We start from the raw sequence: 18,519 nt of genomic DNA, 5'->3' as shown, positions 1-18,519 counted from the left end.
CAATGAAATAGGAAAAGATCAAAACTGTCTAATTCTCCTAACAACAAATAACAATTAAAAAAAATCCGCTGATGTCATTCTCTGTTTATACCACTCTGCCATCACAAAGCAGCACAGAAATTCTCATTAATTAATAATATGCTCTTAAAAGAGTCATATAGTAGCAAATTTAAATCAACTATAACGTTGATTTTGTTTTATTTAAGTATTTCTTCTTCGTATTAATTTACTGCTGGTGGAGGACTTAAAATTGTTTTTTTTTCATTCTATTGTAATGCAGACAAAGATTACTGAAGACTAAAACCATTGTAAGAATTATTTCAAAGACAGTCGTCCACTTCTATAGTCATAAGTTTGCGCTCATGATATTCAAAACCATTTGATGCTCCTGAGCAAAACAACAAATGAATATAATTATTAAAAGAAAAAAATAATACGCTCAAATCAGTCCTTTATATACCACATTGGGTTTAACCAAAAGTTTCAATATCCTCATTGCTCTTAAAACAGACATGGAAGAGGAAATATAGATTAAAGAGTTAAATGATAATTGTGTTTTATTTAAGCATTTCTTCTTCTTTTGCTTCTAAGCTGGTGGAGGGCTCTTTTTTTTTTGGGGGGGGCGGGGGTGCATTATGATCTAATGTAAGTTTACGGAAGACGACATGAGTATAGTATTTTAAGAATTAATTAAAATATAATCCTAACATTCTGCAAAGTGACTCAGAAAAATGTCTTTTCTATTGATACATCGATATGTCCTACTAAAATCTCCTCCCTGCATGCACGCATGACTGAGTCAGTCATCAGAAGGTGGTTGTATGTGAGTTGCGCCAGGTTGCTGGGTGATGATTGAAACACATTGTGAAAAAATAATGTGTGCAGGCAGAAAGACACCTACCACACGCACATATACACACACGCGCACACACACCCACCCTCACAAACACGCACACGCATAGTCTCCACATGCACACACATAACACATCACCTTCCCCCAACATGCATCGGCACACACACACAAACCCCCTTTCACTTGTTCACCTGTGAAGGGCTAAACATTAACAACCGCTTCCAAAACAGGCAAGCCACTTTGAAGGTATAGGTACAACAATACACAGCAAAAACTGTGGTGTTAACCGGTGTACATAGAGGACCACACCAGTTATTTTACACCGGTATTAAATTGGTGGTGTTAGTTTTACACCTATAGGTGTTATTACAACACATTTGGTTGTTACATTTACACTCTTTGGTGTTACGTTTAATCTTTAGGGTGTAATTTTAACACCTCAGGGTGTGGTCCTCTATTAACACCAATTGGTGTAATTTTTTACACCACAGTTTTTGTCCATTATGATCAGCGACAAAGTACACCAATGAGAAAAAGGGGAGATATGGGAAAATGTAAACACTGCTATATAGAGTGTTTAGGTTTGTGTGTATGTGTGCAGGTGTGGCTGAATGTATCAGAGGATGTCTCATGTGTGCGTGAGAGACGATACGTTACGTGTATGGGGTATGTGCATGATACTGGTAGATGGGCCCAAACCATAACAATATATGTGATATAACCGTAGCCCGTGATGTATTTTTTTGTTTTTCAAATAGGGGGACATTTTCAAAGTGCAAACTCTTGAGAGGCGTGGTTGTATGTGGTGGCTCAACGGGTCTGAGACGTGACAAACTGTGAGGGCGCTATGCTCGAGAGCAAAGTCACACTAGCACGGTACTATATTGTGATGATGTAAAAAAAAAAACGATATGAAGTATTCACAAAGAATGGTTTCAAGAACCTGGAAAATATATTGTCAAATACCTTCACGAAATCATCAACAATCAAGAAGCCTTTGTCGAAGTTTGGTAAATCAAAATACACTTTTGTCCTGAACTCTGGACAAATTTCCATTATTTTGTCATCTCCCAAACTAAGAACGAAACTGCTCTTCCGGTTTAACCAATGTTCGACAAAGACCTCCAAGCTATTCATTGCCATTGACTGTATTTATGAATTCATTCTGCGTCGCCGTTGCAAAAAAAAAAAATCACGAGTTTCTCCAACATAAGCGAGGCCAGACGCAATCTGAATTTGGTATCTCAAAAATACTCTAGCAAAGGTGGCAAGAATAATAAAATAGAACAAAGATAGCATTAGATGTATAGTCTATCGTTATTTCCTGGCTGTCGCAATAGCGAGTGTTGATCTTGAACCTCGATCTAACCCTGGTTATCTTTTGTCTTCAATTGGCAAGGAAATCAGGCAAAGGTAGAGCGAATTAACCTGAAGTCATAAATATCTCCGATTCTTCCTATTGTAAGAAGCTTGCCATTTTCCCTTGAGAGGGCGACAAATACGTTACCTATACGATTTGATATGTTCTCTATGATTGTTGGTAAGGGAGGTCAATTTTTTTAAATCCTCTTCGGTCTTAGAGAAAGTGTATTATTGAATATCAATTAAGGGTGTTGACTGGTTGTTGATCTGAACTGGAATAATTTGCACAAACTAGAAAAAAGTCATTGTGACAAAGATTTTTAGTTCAAATTCAAAACCACAATCCATTATTTATTTAGGAACTTTACACATCTCAATTAGCCAAATTACATCACATGGATACGTACCACTAACATACTTATGTCTAAAAATACGATATTGATCAGTCATTCTTTACTTTACACTACGATTCCAGTGCAACGAACTGGGTCACACAGTCTGTGTTTTGATAGGTCACTATGGGTAATAATTTACATTGTTGTCTCTACTGGGAGCCGTTGCAGGAAGAGTTGCAATCAATCCCATCTCTAACAATCATGCGCAACTTGATTTTCAACAGCGCGCATTTGGAATTTGCGGTTGATTTTTTTACTTGCTTTTAAATGCAACTTTTTTTGCAACGGACCCCAGGAGTGTTAAAACGTATTCCAGTTTATCGCAGTGTGATCGTGCACCACGCTGTGGTGACTATGTGTGCTTTAAAGTAGGAATGATCCCACTTTTTAAGAAGCAGATTATTGGATTACTAGAAATTCCAATCTGGAAAAGGTGCCACATTGAAGCATTAACGCACATTTGAATTTCGTTAATTGCAATAGGATTACTATTTTAATCAAATTGGTAAAATATTGGTCTGATTTAAGCAGTTATGATATGGGAATATAAAAATACCTTGAGAAATCGAACGTAATCCTTTTGTTTTAAAAATAAACTTTCTAAGCTTAAAAAAAGATCTGGTCAAAATTGAACAAGAATCCCCCCCCCCAAAAAAAAAATGATTTTATTGAATGCAGAAGGATCAAAGGAATAACTTGACACATAACACATTATTTCGACAGTGAATGTAAGCTGGGAGAAGAACAGGCTGGCTGTCGTGCTGGCTATTCTACAACAGGCCACATTTTTGTTTTGAAATCCTTGCTTGATATTTACTTGTCTAAGCGGAAGAGGATTTACTGTGCTTTCATATATTATAGAAAAGCTTTTGATATGGTCGATAGGGTTTCGCTTTGGCACAAATTATTAAAGTCAGGGGTGGATGGTAAGGTGTTTACAGTTATTAAGAATATCTATTCTCAAGCAAAATCATGTGTGATAGTAGATGGTCAAATGTCTGAGACTTTTAAATGTGATGTTGGTGTTAGGCAGGGTGAAAACTTATCGCCGCTACTCTTTGCTATATATCTTAATGATTTCGAGGATTTTCTCAGTAATCATTTTAAAGGTCTCAAGTTTTTGGTTGAAAATGTGCAGACATCTTAGATAAAGAAGTAAATAGTGATCTTTTTGTACAATTATACACATTGTTGTATGCAGACGATACCCTAATATTGGCTGACTCAGCAGAGGAATTGCAGGTGGCACTGAATGCATTGTCTCAATATTGTAAAATTTGGAAATTAAGTGTGAATGCTATAAAAACTAAAGTACTGATATTTTCTAGAGGTAAAGTACGTAAATTTCCTGTTTTCAGATTTGGGGCAGATGAAATCGATGTTGTAGATGATTTTGTATATCTTGGGATTCGGTTTAATTATAATGGAAGTTTTAAAAAGGCTATTTCAAAGCAGGTATCACAGGCCAGGAAAGCTCTTTTCTCTATGTCTTTAAAGGTTCAAAGACTCAAACTGCCATTGGATATTCAATGTGAATTGTTTGATCAACTTGTATTACCAATACTCATTTATGGATGCGAAGTGTGGGGATATGAAGATTTGAGCCAAATTGAAATATTTCATAGAAAATTTCTCAGGTCAGCATTATGCGTGAATAAATTTACGCCAGACTGTATGGTATATGGTGAAACTGGAAGGGTATGGTTAGCTAACAGTATTAAATATAGAATGATTAGCTTCTGGTTAAGAATAGTAAAAGGTTCTCCCTCTAAATACTCTGTCAAATTTTATTTATTGCAAAGGTTAATTAGTCAGAATGCAGAAAGGTCTACATTCAAGTGGTTATCATGTATTGAAGAGATATTGAATCATGCTGGTCTTGGGATTGTTTGGCTGAAGCAAGGAGAAGGATTTAGTAACAGTTGGATACTGAGCACTCTGAAGTTGAGATTAAACGATATTTCAAAACAGGATGTAATGGCAAAAATATGGTCAATCATTGTATGCCTAAATTATAGGATCTTTAAAAAGGATTTTCTGTTTGAAAGGTATTTAGTTTTGCTGAGTAAAAAAGATAGAATAACACTGAGTCGTTTTAGAAGTAGGTCACATCGTCTAGTAATTAATAATTGGGACCTTTCGCAATCATCACCGACGCTAATTTAGGGTCCCCTAACACAAATGTTAACGCTTAATCATACACTTGATTTTTAAGATTGATCGTACATTTTAGTCAATAGAATTAAACGTAGAAAACTGTTCTACAATCAATGCTAAGCTTTGTGTTACCGGGGGATTACAGGCCCTACAGATCTGCCTTTCGTGTGCAAAATCCTTTCCCGCGACACCCGCACCGTATGTGCATGTATATTACGACTGATGGCTGGAGATATTCGAAATGCAGGACCTAAAAGAAATTATGACATGGATAAGAAAGTGGTTTTTCAAAAAAATCGACTCCATATTTAGAGAGGAAAAACTTACTGAATGAAGGCTTAGATATAGATCATTACAGTCCATCGAATCGATATTGCATTTAATGTGGATTATTGGTGGATCACTGGCAATTGATTTCATGAGGTTAGATCAACCTCTCCAGCCGAACATTTCATTTCGCATGCGTTGATACACGTATGTACACATCATGCAATACGTTTGACCAGGGACGTGTTGACCTCGCGGGTTTCTTTTGTTTCTTTTGTTTAACCCTTCTACACAAACGATATGCCTCTAGCACACGATGTAATGGGCATTATGTTTTATACTTTCCGCAGAAATGTGGATTAGATTCAAATTCCGGGGGACCACTTTCATTGATGAGTGGATACCAGGCACGACCATGGGGTTTCGAACAGTACCCCGCTAAACAAGGGAAGCAATTAATCATTTTTCAGATTATGAAAATGCATCTCTTAACAAGTGTGAAACCCTACAAGTATTGGATATGTATCATTTTTTCAGCATTTTAAACATCGTTTTGACACCTTTATAACGTTACATAGGTCTATACGTAATGTACTTGCCCACTCTGTCCCCTTTTACGCGTGCTCGCTCTTGGTGTCCACTAATCAATGGAAGTGGGCCCCCCGGGCGGCCTCTCGAGCTCTAGGAGGAGTCAAATGTTGATTTGGAAAGTCGTCCTCAATCGGATATATCGCTGTTACCATAGTAGCAACCAGAATTTTGCACACGAAACGCATATTGAACGTTTCTGTCGCAGATGCGAAACGAAAAAAAATCTCATGTCACACAATTTGCATTGCCGGCCAGAGTTTTAAGACGGGCCCAAATGTCTCTTCCAAAGCCAACTACCGTTGTAAATTAGCGTCTGCGTCCTCAAACGAAAGGTCGGGATTAACAGATTCACGGAAGCCCTTAATGAAACCAGTATTATCTGTCCATGCTGTTATATGCAGGAGTGTGGTGATGAATTTCATTATGTTTTTGTATTTCCCTTTTTCAGAAAGGAAAGAGAGCTGTATTTAGATAATAAAGCAAGAGTTAAACGACCTTGCTCATTACACATGTTAAATTTATTCTTATATTCTAGCTTAGGTCAGCTGAAGAAATTAGTACTCTTTTTAAGGGAAATAATGTCATATTTTGCTGGCCTATATAAATGTAAATCTGAACAATCCAATCGAATGACGCTCATAAACAGGAGTGTTATACAACCCGAAGTGGTAGGTCAGTTAATCAACAGAGAATCCTTGATTTGTAGTACAGTCTTGCTGTATGTTAAGCATTTCATATATGACAGTTGAGTTACATCACACTTTGTTAGTCTGCATGAATTTTAACAAGCCAAATTACATTTCTCTTATGTTAATAGACAAATAGAAGTTATGACCTGTTAGATAGTTAGGCTATTTATATAGTTTATGTAAGTATTTATAATACTTACTGCGTTGTGGCCCAGTGGATTAGTCTCCGGACTTTGAAACAGAGGGTCGTGGGTTCAAATCCCAGCCATGGCGTAGTTTCCTTCAGCAAGAAATTTATCCACATTGTGCTGCACTCAACCCAGGTGAGGTAAATGGGTACCTGACAGGAATTTATTCCTTGAAATGCCATCGCGCTGTAAAAGGCTGCGAGGCTAAAGCCAGGGTAATAATATCCAAGTCCTTTGGAAGCGCATAGAGACGTTATTCATAATGTGTTATGCGCTATACAAGAACTGTCTATTATTATTGTTAGTATTATAATCTTCCATGTGGTTTTCACCACTTTTGAAGCATGCTTGCCGCACTGTATGATACTGTAAATTCATGTTTAGCATAGCCTAGGTTTAGAACATCTTCATACTGTTATACATTTGTATTTTAGTGTTGTTTTTTTAGTGTTATTATTATTATCATATGTTTGTATACATTTTTTTCTTTTGTATCATTATCATGTCATGTAAATGTATTGTACTCTCATACCCCAGAAGGGGGTCGTAAGAGTCAATAAATTATATTCTTTCTATTCTATTCTATATGGGTAAATACAACGTGTGGAGGTTACGGTTCACGGAGGCTTGAGATTTGCACATGATGTTATCTCAGAAATTAGCAAAAACTTGTGCCAAAGAAACTCTTGAATATTTTTTTCATTCTTTTCTACTAAAGATTGGTATGTAGTGTATTTTATGTCGGTGTATTTCTTGAGGCAATCACATTCACTTGACAAGCGGTTAAATCGTCCTGATTCGAACAGCGATATGTGTCCCAATCGCCACTACTCATGTAGACATCCACGCAGTCAATACTCTCGTATGGGATTTGGTAGTAAGAAGAATGAGGCCAATCTGAAAAAAAATGTGCAGACATACAGAAACATAAAGCTTACTAATCGCCTCAAAAGTTGAATTTTAATATTATGAAATCGCATGAATGGACAGAACGCTAGAACGAAGTTAAACTAAAACCGAAACAGACAATACTGACAAATTGGACGCTAAACGACGAGCAGTGATTGGCTGACAAGGTAAATAAATTAGGATTAGTAAACAGCCGTTAATTGAAGCAGATTGAATGTTAAAAAAGAGCACACAAAAAAATACTAAGCCTAACTTGGTCACCTCGACAACAAATCACATCTTGTCGTTAAACTTCCATTGTCTCTGTCGGTTCTATTATAAATTTATTGTTTCTTTCTAGCGTTCTGTTAATTTTACTCTGATAATTGCTTGTTGAAAAGCCAAGTAAATCTAGTTTTGAGGCTATTTTACGTTTTTGTGAGCACCTGTTCTTTCGTATATTCATATATATATATATATATATATACATATATATACATGTATATATGAAAATCCGGGTAATATCCTGGTAATATTAAAAAAAAAGATTCATGCCCAAATGTACATGTTTTTGGTCAAAAATTTGCATGTGCATTGATAACTATTCCATCATAAACATCAACTAATGCAGCATTGACAAGAAGGAGGATATAGAAACGGGAATATCGATGTGATTCAAGACAGTATTAATGTCTTGATTTGATTAAAGGGCAAATACTTAAATTACACGATATTGCGATGAAATGAGACAAAAAAATCAACCTCCACGTCTTAGTCACACACTGTAAAAACTGTGGTGTTAAAACTGACACCAGTTGGTGTTAATAGAGGACCAAACCCTGAGGTGTTAAAACTACACCCTAGAGATTGAAAATAAGACCAAAGAGTGTAAATGTAACAAGCAAAGGTGTTGTAATAACACCTATGGGTGTGAAACTAACACCACCAATTTAACACCGGTGTAAAACAACTGGTGTGGTCCTCTATGTACACCGATTGACACCAGTTTTTGCTGTGCACTAATAAAACTGACTATAATGCGACCGGTGGCATGTATTTTAAGAGACTACAATAGCCTAAATCGGTCTGGCATCGTCTGTGTTGGTGTGACATGTTATGTACGTTGACATAGAAACGTATATATTATATAGATGGGTGTAAGGGCAAAAGGCATTTTCTATATACCAAAGCAAATGTTATGTTTATGAAACCTGTTTGAAAAATTAGAGGAGGAGGTTTTGCTTTGCATGTTACATTCAATTACTTTCTGGTATCTTAAAGCATAGTCCCACAATTACCTGTCGAATGTAACCCACTCCTATCCGTTGTTTTACTATCAAAATATCGTGCTTTTGGAGCCCCAAGGTTTGCAAAATTGCATTTCTATAGTAAAACTTCTTTTTTTTCTTGAAACTAATTGAAGAGGACCAATTTATCTTTTCTCTATCACATACATACAAAGAAGTACCTGGCACATCGACCCCCCCCCCTCAGGGAGCTTCCGAAATTACCCATATCCTTTTGCCTATTTGTTAGAAAATTATCCAAATTGGTCTCCAAATTTAGGGGGAAAATAGAGTTTCTGCTATGTAGTAAAGCCATTTCTATTTTTTTGAAACATCTTGGAGAAGAAGTAAGGTTTTCTCTATCAACATATTTATACAAAAGTGCTAGGACATCGTCAGCTACCCCTTCAGAGGGTTCCGACATCACCCCACCCCTTTTTGCCAATTATTCATATTTTCTTTCAGAAACTACAATTTGAGAGCACCATTTTGGGGAAAAAGGGGCATTTCTACTACACTCTCATTGTTTTGAAACCACAGGAGAAGAAAGAGTACATTTTCTCTATTAGCTGCATACGAAGAAGCTTACTTCGGTAGTCACTTGTATTTCCCGCTCTGTCTGTGAAGCAAGTAATATTCATGTCAACAACCTGGCAGTTCAACCAGTAGTAATAAGGGTCGGATATGTGGAGTTTGAGAAGATCATACTCTTCCTGGCTCTCAATGAGGAGTAGAGATGGTCCAACTCTGTTTCCGTTTCCGAGTACAACCTCGTCCAGACCGTTACAATAGTCACGCGCATTAGTCCAGTTGGATCGTCGGCCAGCCACTTCCAGAAAACACTTCGTTCCTCCATACACCCATCCGTCTGGACATACTTGCAAGACAAGAAAGAAGATACATACCGTACATAGATTTCTATCATAATTTGTGTTATACTATTTGATGTTACTGATAAAGAGCATCATTAAATTATGTAGTGTAAAAATTGCCATTCTTCTGTAACGTCACAATACAACATGGATGGACCTAAACCTTAGAATTATACTCCTAGCAAACCTGTCAAGCTAATGTTTATTTAAGCGGTATTATCAGTGTACTATGTTTGACTTGGTTAAAATGAAAAAGAAAAACCTTGTATCTTAAATGGCGTGAAAGGAAATCCTTCCTTTTTGGAGAGATCTGAAATGGATTTGAAAAAATCGTCTTCTGCGTTCTTACTGATATCCCTCTTCGTATGAATTTTTGTAAGATTTGTAAATGAAGCCACCATTCCCAGGTCTGTTTTATCCGACATAATCCATGATCATGGGCCCGTTGCAGAAAGAGTTGCAATCAAACGCAACTTTAAAAATCACATGCAACTTGATTTTCAACCAATGAACAGCTTGCCATTTTGGACTTGCCATAGATTATTTGACTTGAGTTTTAACGCAAAAATGCAACTCTTTCTGCAACGGACCCCTAATGTCATTTAGCAAGTAACAAAAACTGAATTATGCCGAAAATAGACTAAATAACATTTTCAAAGTTAGATTATTTATCATGTCGATTGGAATGCAAATTCTAGTAAAACGTCCACCTACCATCCCAAAAAAGTTGATTTGAACAGATGAATACAGAAAATAAACCAACATTTAGTGTGGATTAAATTAACGTAGTCAGCGTAAAAACGCTCCTAATGTTGCAGCCTAATATGGATGTAGTAAGGGGTATGCCTATGTCGGGTAAAGCGTTAAACCGGGGAATCTCATAATCGGATTTCAAATAAGAAAGTTGGGACATTTTTTTTACATCATTCATTTACCTGCCACTGCTACACAAATAACATTAATATGGCTATTTATAATGCGCTTAAGACATTCATTGAACGTATCAAAGTGCTCACAGACATATCGGTACCCCTGCCATCGGAATCGAACAGTCATTCCCGCAAACAATCTACCGGGTATCCATTTAACATCTGGGTGGAGAGTAGCAAAAACAAATGTGGATTGATGCCTTTCCGACCGACGCTAACCCACAGTGTAATTCGAACATACGGCACGACCACAAACTCTACTTCCTCTACTATTTCTATCCTACTGCAGCTATACTGTTCTTGATGTAACCATCGGTCAATTTAAAAACAATTATTTCTACCAACCACGGAATATCCCTCTAATTATACCGCAGGGGTGGAACCCGAATTCTGAAACAGGGGGTGCAAAATTAGAAAAAATAAGAATGCACAGACTTGTTTTTCCTAGATTCTGCTGTACACTGGAAAAAGATTTAACACCAGTCCAGAATCAATATATGTTCACACCAGAGAAGTGTAAAACAACACCAGTTTCGTTTTGGTCTAACACCAGATACATGTAGGTGTTTATACAACACCAATTAGTATGACAACGGTTTGATTCCGAATTGGTGTTGTTTCAATACTTTCTCGGTGTGGACATAATATTGCGGGCTGAAGTTAAATCAACACCGGAGTTTTTGCAGTGTTGGCAATTATTTTGAATGAATGATTCTTGAAATATTCAGTAGATGGAGCGTGTGCCCCCTCGTTCACAGCCCGTATCCTCCATTGTTTTACCCTAATGCATTATCTGCTAAAAAAAAACTCACCAAGCTTCTCACAGTGAATTCCCACATAGCCTCCATGACAGGAACAATTATAGCCATCAAGCTCCTCCACACATGTCCCTCCATGAAGACAAGGATTGGAGTCACATGCTGTAAACACACACACACACAAAGAGTTGTAAAAAAAACATGTATCGTGAATGTAAAAAAAAAATAGTTAATCCTGCCATGACTGCAGTATGAACAAGGTGGCGCTGACTACTTTATCCCCCATACACACTGAGGAAGGAACTTATCGTTGAACAATTTCATGGTGTAGGTTAGACTAAATAGAAAAAAAATCTACTTTGCGTGATCTGGGGCCCGTTTCATAAAAACTTATAATACTTATAACTAATAATCACAAATAAAAACAGTTCAAAGCTATTGAAATTTTCATTCTCATTTGTTGATCACAAATTTGTCATAAAAATTTCTTGTAATAATTCTTTATAAATGGTTACTATGACCAATGTCCGCGCCATTATCTCAACGCGGTCTTGTCAACGTCAAGACTGCTTACCATTATCATACTAACATTGCCTTTGGTTTTGAAACATACCTACGTGGGAAGTATGTTTATTTCAACATAACATCGCAGACGCTTAATGTTTCATTGGGCATGCGCTGTTTAGTAGTCTAATTAAAGAGGATATATATTTTAATCATGTGAACAAACATTTTACTTATGTTTAATCTTCTGAATATTCATGAAAGGGATACACTGCCGAATTTCTCGAGATAGCGACTGATCATTTCGTGATTAGTATTTCGAAACTCATCATGTTGGTCACAATAAACTCCCCATTTCCTTCATGATTTTTCTGAACACTTCTTTACTTCTGGCTACCCTTAAATCAGCTATGCAATCAAAAACGTACCATGTTGTTCACAATGAATTCCGAAATAGATCCCAGGACAGGAGCAACTGAACCCGTCAAGTTCTTCCATGCAGCTTCCTCCATGAAGACACGGATTGGAGTAACAAGCTGTTAAAAACAAATTGCATTTCTTAAATACTACACATTGTAAAAAGACTTATCGATACAATTTTCATTTTGTGTTACGACGCAGATCATGGCACTGACAATAACCCCCCCCCCCCACACTGTCAGAAAAATTATCCTTAAAATAAACGAAGTTGCTGCAGCAGAGTCTCAAGAACACCTGTAATCTTACCAGATTGCGTAATCTTACAGGAAGTTGGTATTGGGTGTATGGAACCTTACAAATTTCCTTTAAAAAACACCCTTTTCCCCTTTTAACCGTAAACAGGCCGGGGGGTGAATCACCCCCTCAGCATTTTCTGCGATTATTCCGCCGCGCGAAATTTATTGACCGCGCCACTCGCAGAGCTTCTACTTTTAGGTCTCGCGCATCTTATTAGACCAAATTTACGACGCCAGGGTATGCGGTTCCGAAATTACGCAACATTTGGTAAGTACATGTCAGACCAAAAATTGTTCCAAAACGTGATGTTGTGTACAAAGACAGGCAAATTCAATTTTCTCATCTCATTCATAAAGATATGATTATTTTTACTTTAAACAGCTGAAATCAATTGATTTTTAGCATAATTATGCTTCAAAAAGGTTGTGCAATAAATTTGGTGAAAAACAAAGAAAAACAAAAGGTTGAAAAACATAGAAATACATTGGAAATTCATAAAGAAATAAAATACGTAAGAAATTGATTTCCATACCGTAGTTTTTTTCGATTGCAATTGTTTAGAATGCTACAAAAAATATTTTTACCAAAAATTGGCATTCTAGGAGCTTTATTTAGTGAATTAGAGAAAAAAGTATGATTTAAGCATAATTTAGCATAATTCGGTCCTTTTGAAACCAACACAGAAAAAATACATGAATATAAAGAAAGAAAATACGCCCTACTCATTTCTGACATTGAATCCAAGAGCTACTCGGTAAATTACTTTCCAATTGAGGTGGGATCAAGAGGCTACATTACCCCGGATAACACAAGACGACTTAAAATGCTTTTGAATGAATTTGGCAAACCAACCTTTCTAAATTGGCAGTGACGTCATATTTTGTAATACATTACTAAAAAAAAATAACGTCCAATGGGAAAATCAGATTCCTCTGCGTACATAGTGAAAAGTTGTTCACTCTATTAAAATTGCATGGATTTTTGCTGGATCTAGCCTGCAATCGTGGCGGGGACTGCAGTTGTATTTGCTGTTGTGCTGGGCGCGGGTGGGGTCTGATGTGACGGATCGCAAATTTATTCTTGGTCTTGCAGTGTCGGGCGTGTCGCTTGCGTCTGGCATAGCAGGGTTTGACGGTAGCTGCGGCCTCAGCCTAGATTACACGCCCTGGCGAGTCCGGGTCGACTGTGGTCGTGTTCGGGCCCGGCGGATTCTCGGTGTGACTTGCTTGCTGCTTCAAGCGATAAGATGTTAAAATTCACCCGTGAGTGAATAAAAAAGAAACAATATTTTTCTTCTTTACCTCCTTTTTTCTTCTTTTACTTTGATAATTTAACGTCTCTGTGGAATCTATTGGACTCCACAATATTGGCAGATATTGGGTTTAAGCTTATTTTTTCTATAAACTACTAAAAATCCATCTGGGTATTTTTTCGAATTATTATTATTCTTGGTTTTTTTTTTTGGGGGGGGGCATATACGTGGCCGTAAGCTCAGAGGATTGTCATTTGTTTATGGGAATGGGAAACACCTATTGTTGCGTCACCCCAAACACAACAGATATCATCTGTGCTGATGCCGGTGTACATAGCTATCCATCCCACACTTTCGTGCACATCTATCAAAATGTTTTTTTTTAGATACACAACTGTATTTTTCACAATAATTCTAGGGGAATGAAACGGTAGAGCAATTTCCTTCTCTTCTTCTCAAATTCAAATTTGTCTGAAAAAGTTCAGAAAAGGCTTATAATCTCGCCAGAATTTTTTTAAAGCTTACAAGCATAATAAGAATTATTCTATATCTACCACGTTCGGTACAAATTTAATAGATTTGTACCTGGATGGGCGCAGTACAAGTTAACCTTGTCACGTGCTTCCGGTGGTGTTCTGACGTCGTACTCGGGGTGATCACGTGTTAGGTACTTGGGAACAAATTTCACCCATTCACCGGTATACTCAGAAACTCCATAAGGACAGACATCTTGAGGAATATCAGCGCATATTCCGGCACCATAAACGTCTTGGTAAAAATTATAGATCATAAGAAAAAAAAGGGAAGTACCATATAATAGATATATGATTGATGTTTATAATTTCAATTGTGACGACATAATTAATTTCCTTGATTAGGCTAATAAAAAAATACTTCTACTGTTACTAATTCTGCTGATAATATAATAACAACAATAACAAGGGGCGGTGGGACAGGGGGGGGGGGGTGCCATCGGGTGCACTTGCCCAACCACCCCCCCCCCCTTTGGGAAAAATCTTTTGTCTCAGGGGTGTTATTGCTTGACTGAATTCTTGTAAACGTTCAACACTTTTTTTCTATTTCTCTCACACGCCATGTCAGGACAAATAATCGACGAATTTCCTTTTAAACATATTTTTACTCCAAAAAAAATAACTAAACAAAAAATGAACATGAGATTATCACCAAATGACATGGACAAAATGGGTGAGCAAGTACAATTTGATTTTTCTTTAGATGTGACGTCACTTTATTCGTTAATGTATATTTTGGTATTCAAATATCGAATGGTACATGTATTTTATGTGTTGACTTCTTGGCTTTTAAATATGCTTCATCAACAAATGAATTCTTTATACGCTGGATGATCTTGACAGTTATTACTCCTTTGGAGTGGTAACACATTGGCCCGTAGTCTGAAGTCAGGCTTAACTTTAACTCAGGTTTGATGTTGTGGTTTAAGTATGGGAAGCCAAAAGTATCAAAAATCTTTATTAAGTTGTATGTTTTTTATGTTAACTGTGCTTTTTCCTGATTCATCGATGGTGAAGACAATCATCTATTTATACTTCCTACACAATTATGAATAATTTGAGAGCCGGATGAGCTGAAGCATGATATCTCTACTGTTAGTGATTATGTAACAATTGGCTGTCCATACTTAAACCACAACTTTAAACCTGACTTTAAGTTAAACCTGACTTCAGAATACGGGCTAGTGTGTTTGCGCCCACTCCTACAAATAGGATAAATTGCTAAATGGATACGGATTGAAATAAAACTTACCCTTGAATTGGTGGTTGAGTAGGATAAGTATCACGATGGCTATCTTTATGAACTGTTTGAATAAAAATGGACATATGTGATATAAACTACTTAATCATCATAACTCTTGATGGAGGCGCGCGATAGCCCAGTCGGTAGAACGGGGGTTTCGTATTCCGGGGACCCGGGTTCGATTCCCAATTGGTGCGCGAATGCCCTTTGGTGAGGCATTTAAATCCTCATTAGCAGTTCCCTCGGATAGGACCTTAAGCCGTCGGTCGTCTCTTCGAGACTGCTTCGCTTGTTCCCCGAACTCCGCACACACGCCTATAGAACACTCACTCCTGATGATCGACAGTCTCTCTCTCTCCCGTTTCACTTCTTCCGCTGTTCAGAGATCCGCAGGTATCACTGCAAAAGTTGAGTCAACGGTTTAAGGTCCTCATCGAGTCAACCTGCCCGCAGAGTCTTCTACACTGCAAACACTACGGTGTTAATTTAACATCAGTCCGGAATCAATGTATGACCACACCAGAAAAATGTTAAACAACACCGGTTTGAAATCGAATCGATGCTGTTTTCACACTAATTAGTGTTGTATAGACGCCTATCTGGAATTAGTCCAAAACCAAACCGATGTTGTTTTAACACTTCTCTGGTGTGGTCATATATAGATTCCGGACTGGTGTTAAATTAATACCGAAGTTTTTGCAGTGTATACCGTTCCTGCTTTGCAACTCCACTTGCCGACTGAAGTCGTCCTCCTTCCATCACTACCCAGGCCTATTATCTATTGTGATATTCAGTCAATTTCAGAAAATAAAACGTTACCTTCCATTCTTCTTGTCTCTCCATTTTTCTTTTACCTCTATCAACATTGTTATTCCTTCTAGGACTCCCCACATAGCTTACTCTGGGAGGCAGCGTAGCTCAGTCGGTTAGAGCGCATGTTTCGGATTAGATCGTAGATCTCAACGTGAGGGGTTCGAGTCTCGCTCATGCCGAAACGCGTCTGACAAAAAATCTGATGCAAAAGCGTTGTGTGTTAGCGTGCCTCACCACTGTATTCAGTGCAGGTGTAAATGCAGTTGGAAAACATTCCGTCCATCGGAAAGGACGCAAATGTTGGTCCCGTGTATAGGAGAGTCACGACCTATGCACGTTAAAACCAATACACTATTCGTCAAAGAGTAGGGTGTTCACCCGGTGTATTGCACCTGCCGGTCCCGGCAAAATTCAGGTCAAGTCAATCTTGATGTTCATATGCCATAATAATCAATATAATGATTGTGGGCATGAACGGAAAGACAAGACAAACCACTCCCGCAATCATATACCTTTTCCATTTAGTTGTGTGTGCTGCTGGTTAAAACTCTCTATGGTTTCATACAAGCATTTTATCCTTGACTGTATTTTTATTAACAAATCTTTAAATTTTGATGTATCTTTTTTTTAAACGAAATTGAATAAATCAACTTGAATTCAATTAACGTATTACCGAAGGTTCGTCAGCTTCTGTCAGTTGCTTGATATGAACCTAGAGTAGACATCGAGCAAGGACAACCTTTAAACCAATAACCAGAAGGAATAATTAAGTATTTAAGTTTGAATTCTACCCGTTAAATGATGGATATATAACAGTTTGACATATACTTACCATTTCCGAGAGTCAAACACAAACCCAGAGGCCTATAGGACTAAGAAGTTAAACCACACTGTAAAATATATTGGGTAAAATTCTAACCGATACGGGGGTAATTAAATTTGTCCAACCAATTTTGGGCAGTATTTACCCAATGCGGGAAGCAAATTGTCCTTTAGAATGGGCAACATTTTTATCAAAAGAAATTCACAAATGTCGGTTGGACACATAAATTTCCCAATGGAGCATTTTTACGCAATATTTGTTGAGAGTGCAGCTCCTTAACCTCACTACACGAAGCCGATTGCGAGTAGAGAAAAGTTATCAAACTGTGGTGATATTTGCGAGACCCGGCGAAGTGTTGTACCTAGAGATTTGGTTGCGAGGGAATGAACGCTGACAGCATAAAAACTAGAGAAATTAATTTGTATCAACTGCCAAGGTCGCGTACGGCGGTGATGCAGATCAGGGGCCCGTTGCAGAAAGAGTTGCAATAGATCGCAACTCTAAAAATCATGCGTAACTTGATTTTCAACCAATCATCAGCGCGCATTTGGGACTTGCGTTTGATTTTTTGACTTGCGTTTAAACGCAACTCTTTCTGCAACATGCCCCAGATCACTTTTATACTCACCACCCTGCATCTTTATAAGCATGTATTCACTTATTCATACTGTTAAAAATGCTTCATTCTTTATTACAGGAAAATATGATTGGAATGTATCGTATTTCGTTTGCATTAATGATACTCTATTGCATCTATAGCCTCACAATTTGTTTTGTTTTTTTGTCAATATACATATTTTTTGAAATTTCTGATTTGTATGTTGAAAATATATAATTCCAGCTCACTTCAATCAAATAAGCCGCAGACATTGTATGAAACTGACGATGGCGAGGCCTCGAGGGGGGTAGCGTGACATCAAAGATGATCTAGGGACAACAGCACACAAAAAAGAAAAGAAAGTAAAGATGAACTTAAATGCCCACCAAAAGAGATATCATAGAACCGTTAACTTTGTCAAGTGTCTCTGTTGATGTCGTTTTAACGTGACACTTAATTAGGGCGATCACGTGTTTGTGAATAGAAGAAGCTCATCAAACTCCGCTGATACTTACGAGCCCCATCCATTATGATATGACAGCAACACTAATTATGTCTAGTTGGTAATGGCTACCATTAATCTGTAATGAATGCGAGTCCTTGAATCGTTAGTTGCAATTCAGCTGTCTTACATACTCGCTCTCTCTCTCTCCCTCTCCCCCTTCTCTCCACAATCATATTACGCAACTGCAAAGTCTGACTAACCTAATTGTTCAAGGTAATATATACAACATTGACAATGCAGTCAGACCAAAGGTCCTTGTGCTAGTGAGCAAAATACGCCAGAAAAATCCAAATCCT

The 18,519-nt window shown here is 37.5% G+C and overlaps 1 protein-coding gene across 3 annotated transcripts; it reads right to left on the bottom strand.

The window, feature by feature from the left end:
* Positions 1–6,821: 6,821 nt before the first annotated feature.
* LOC121416487 (protein crumbs homolog 1-like) lies at positions 6,822–18,005 on the bottom strand. Of its 3 annotated transcripts, none has more exons than XM_041609976.1 (7): positions 17,967–18,005; positions 15,494–15,545; positions 14,294–14,476; positions 12,168–12,275; positions 11,290–11,397; positions 9,266–9,553; positions 6,822–7,399 (listed from the first exon to the last, which is right to left on the bottom strand). In XM_041609976.1, the coding sequence occupies exons 1-7, from the start codon at positions 17,988–17,990 to the stop codon at positions 7,239–7,241; spliced, it is 924 nt and encodes a 307-aa protein (XP_041465910.1). In that variant the 5' UTR covers positions 17,991–18,005; the 3' UTR covers positions 6,822–7,238. The 3 variants fall into 3 exon arrangements, with proteins under 3 accessions (XP_041465910.1, XP_041465912.1, XP_041465913.1); XM_041609978.1 differs by lacking the exon at positions 17,967–18,005 and adding an exon at positions 17,130–17,521; XM_041609979.1 differs by lacking the exon at positions 14,294–14,476.
* Positions 18,006–18,519: the final 514 nt, after the last annotated feature.

This window comes from Lytechinus variegatus, chromosome 6, assembly GCF_018143015.1.
Source record: "Lytechinus variegatus isolate NC3 chromosome 6, Lvar_3.0, whole genome shotgun sequence".
NCBI classification, from domain to species: domain Eukaryota; kingdom Metazoa; phylum Echinodermata; class Echinoidea; order Temnopleuroida; family Toxopneustidae; genus Lytechinus; species Lytechinus variegatus.
Note: the sequence above shows the minus strand (reverse complement) of the source record. Positions and strands in the feature narration are given on the sequence as shown.

Excerpts from the sequence above, each read along its gene's own strand:
- LOC121416487 (XM_041609976.1), bottom strand. The coding sequence starts at position 17,990 with ATGTCTGCGGCTTATTTGATTGAA. Across the intron at positions 14,477-15,493 it reads ACTCAACCACCAATTCAAGG|ACGTTTATGGTGCCGGAATA; the intron begins GTAAGTTTTATT and ends ATTTTTACCAAG. Across the intron at positions 12,276-14,293 it reads CTTGTACTGCGCCCATCCAG|CTTGTTACTCCAATCCGTGT; the intron begins GTACAAATCTAT and ends TGTTTTTAACAG.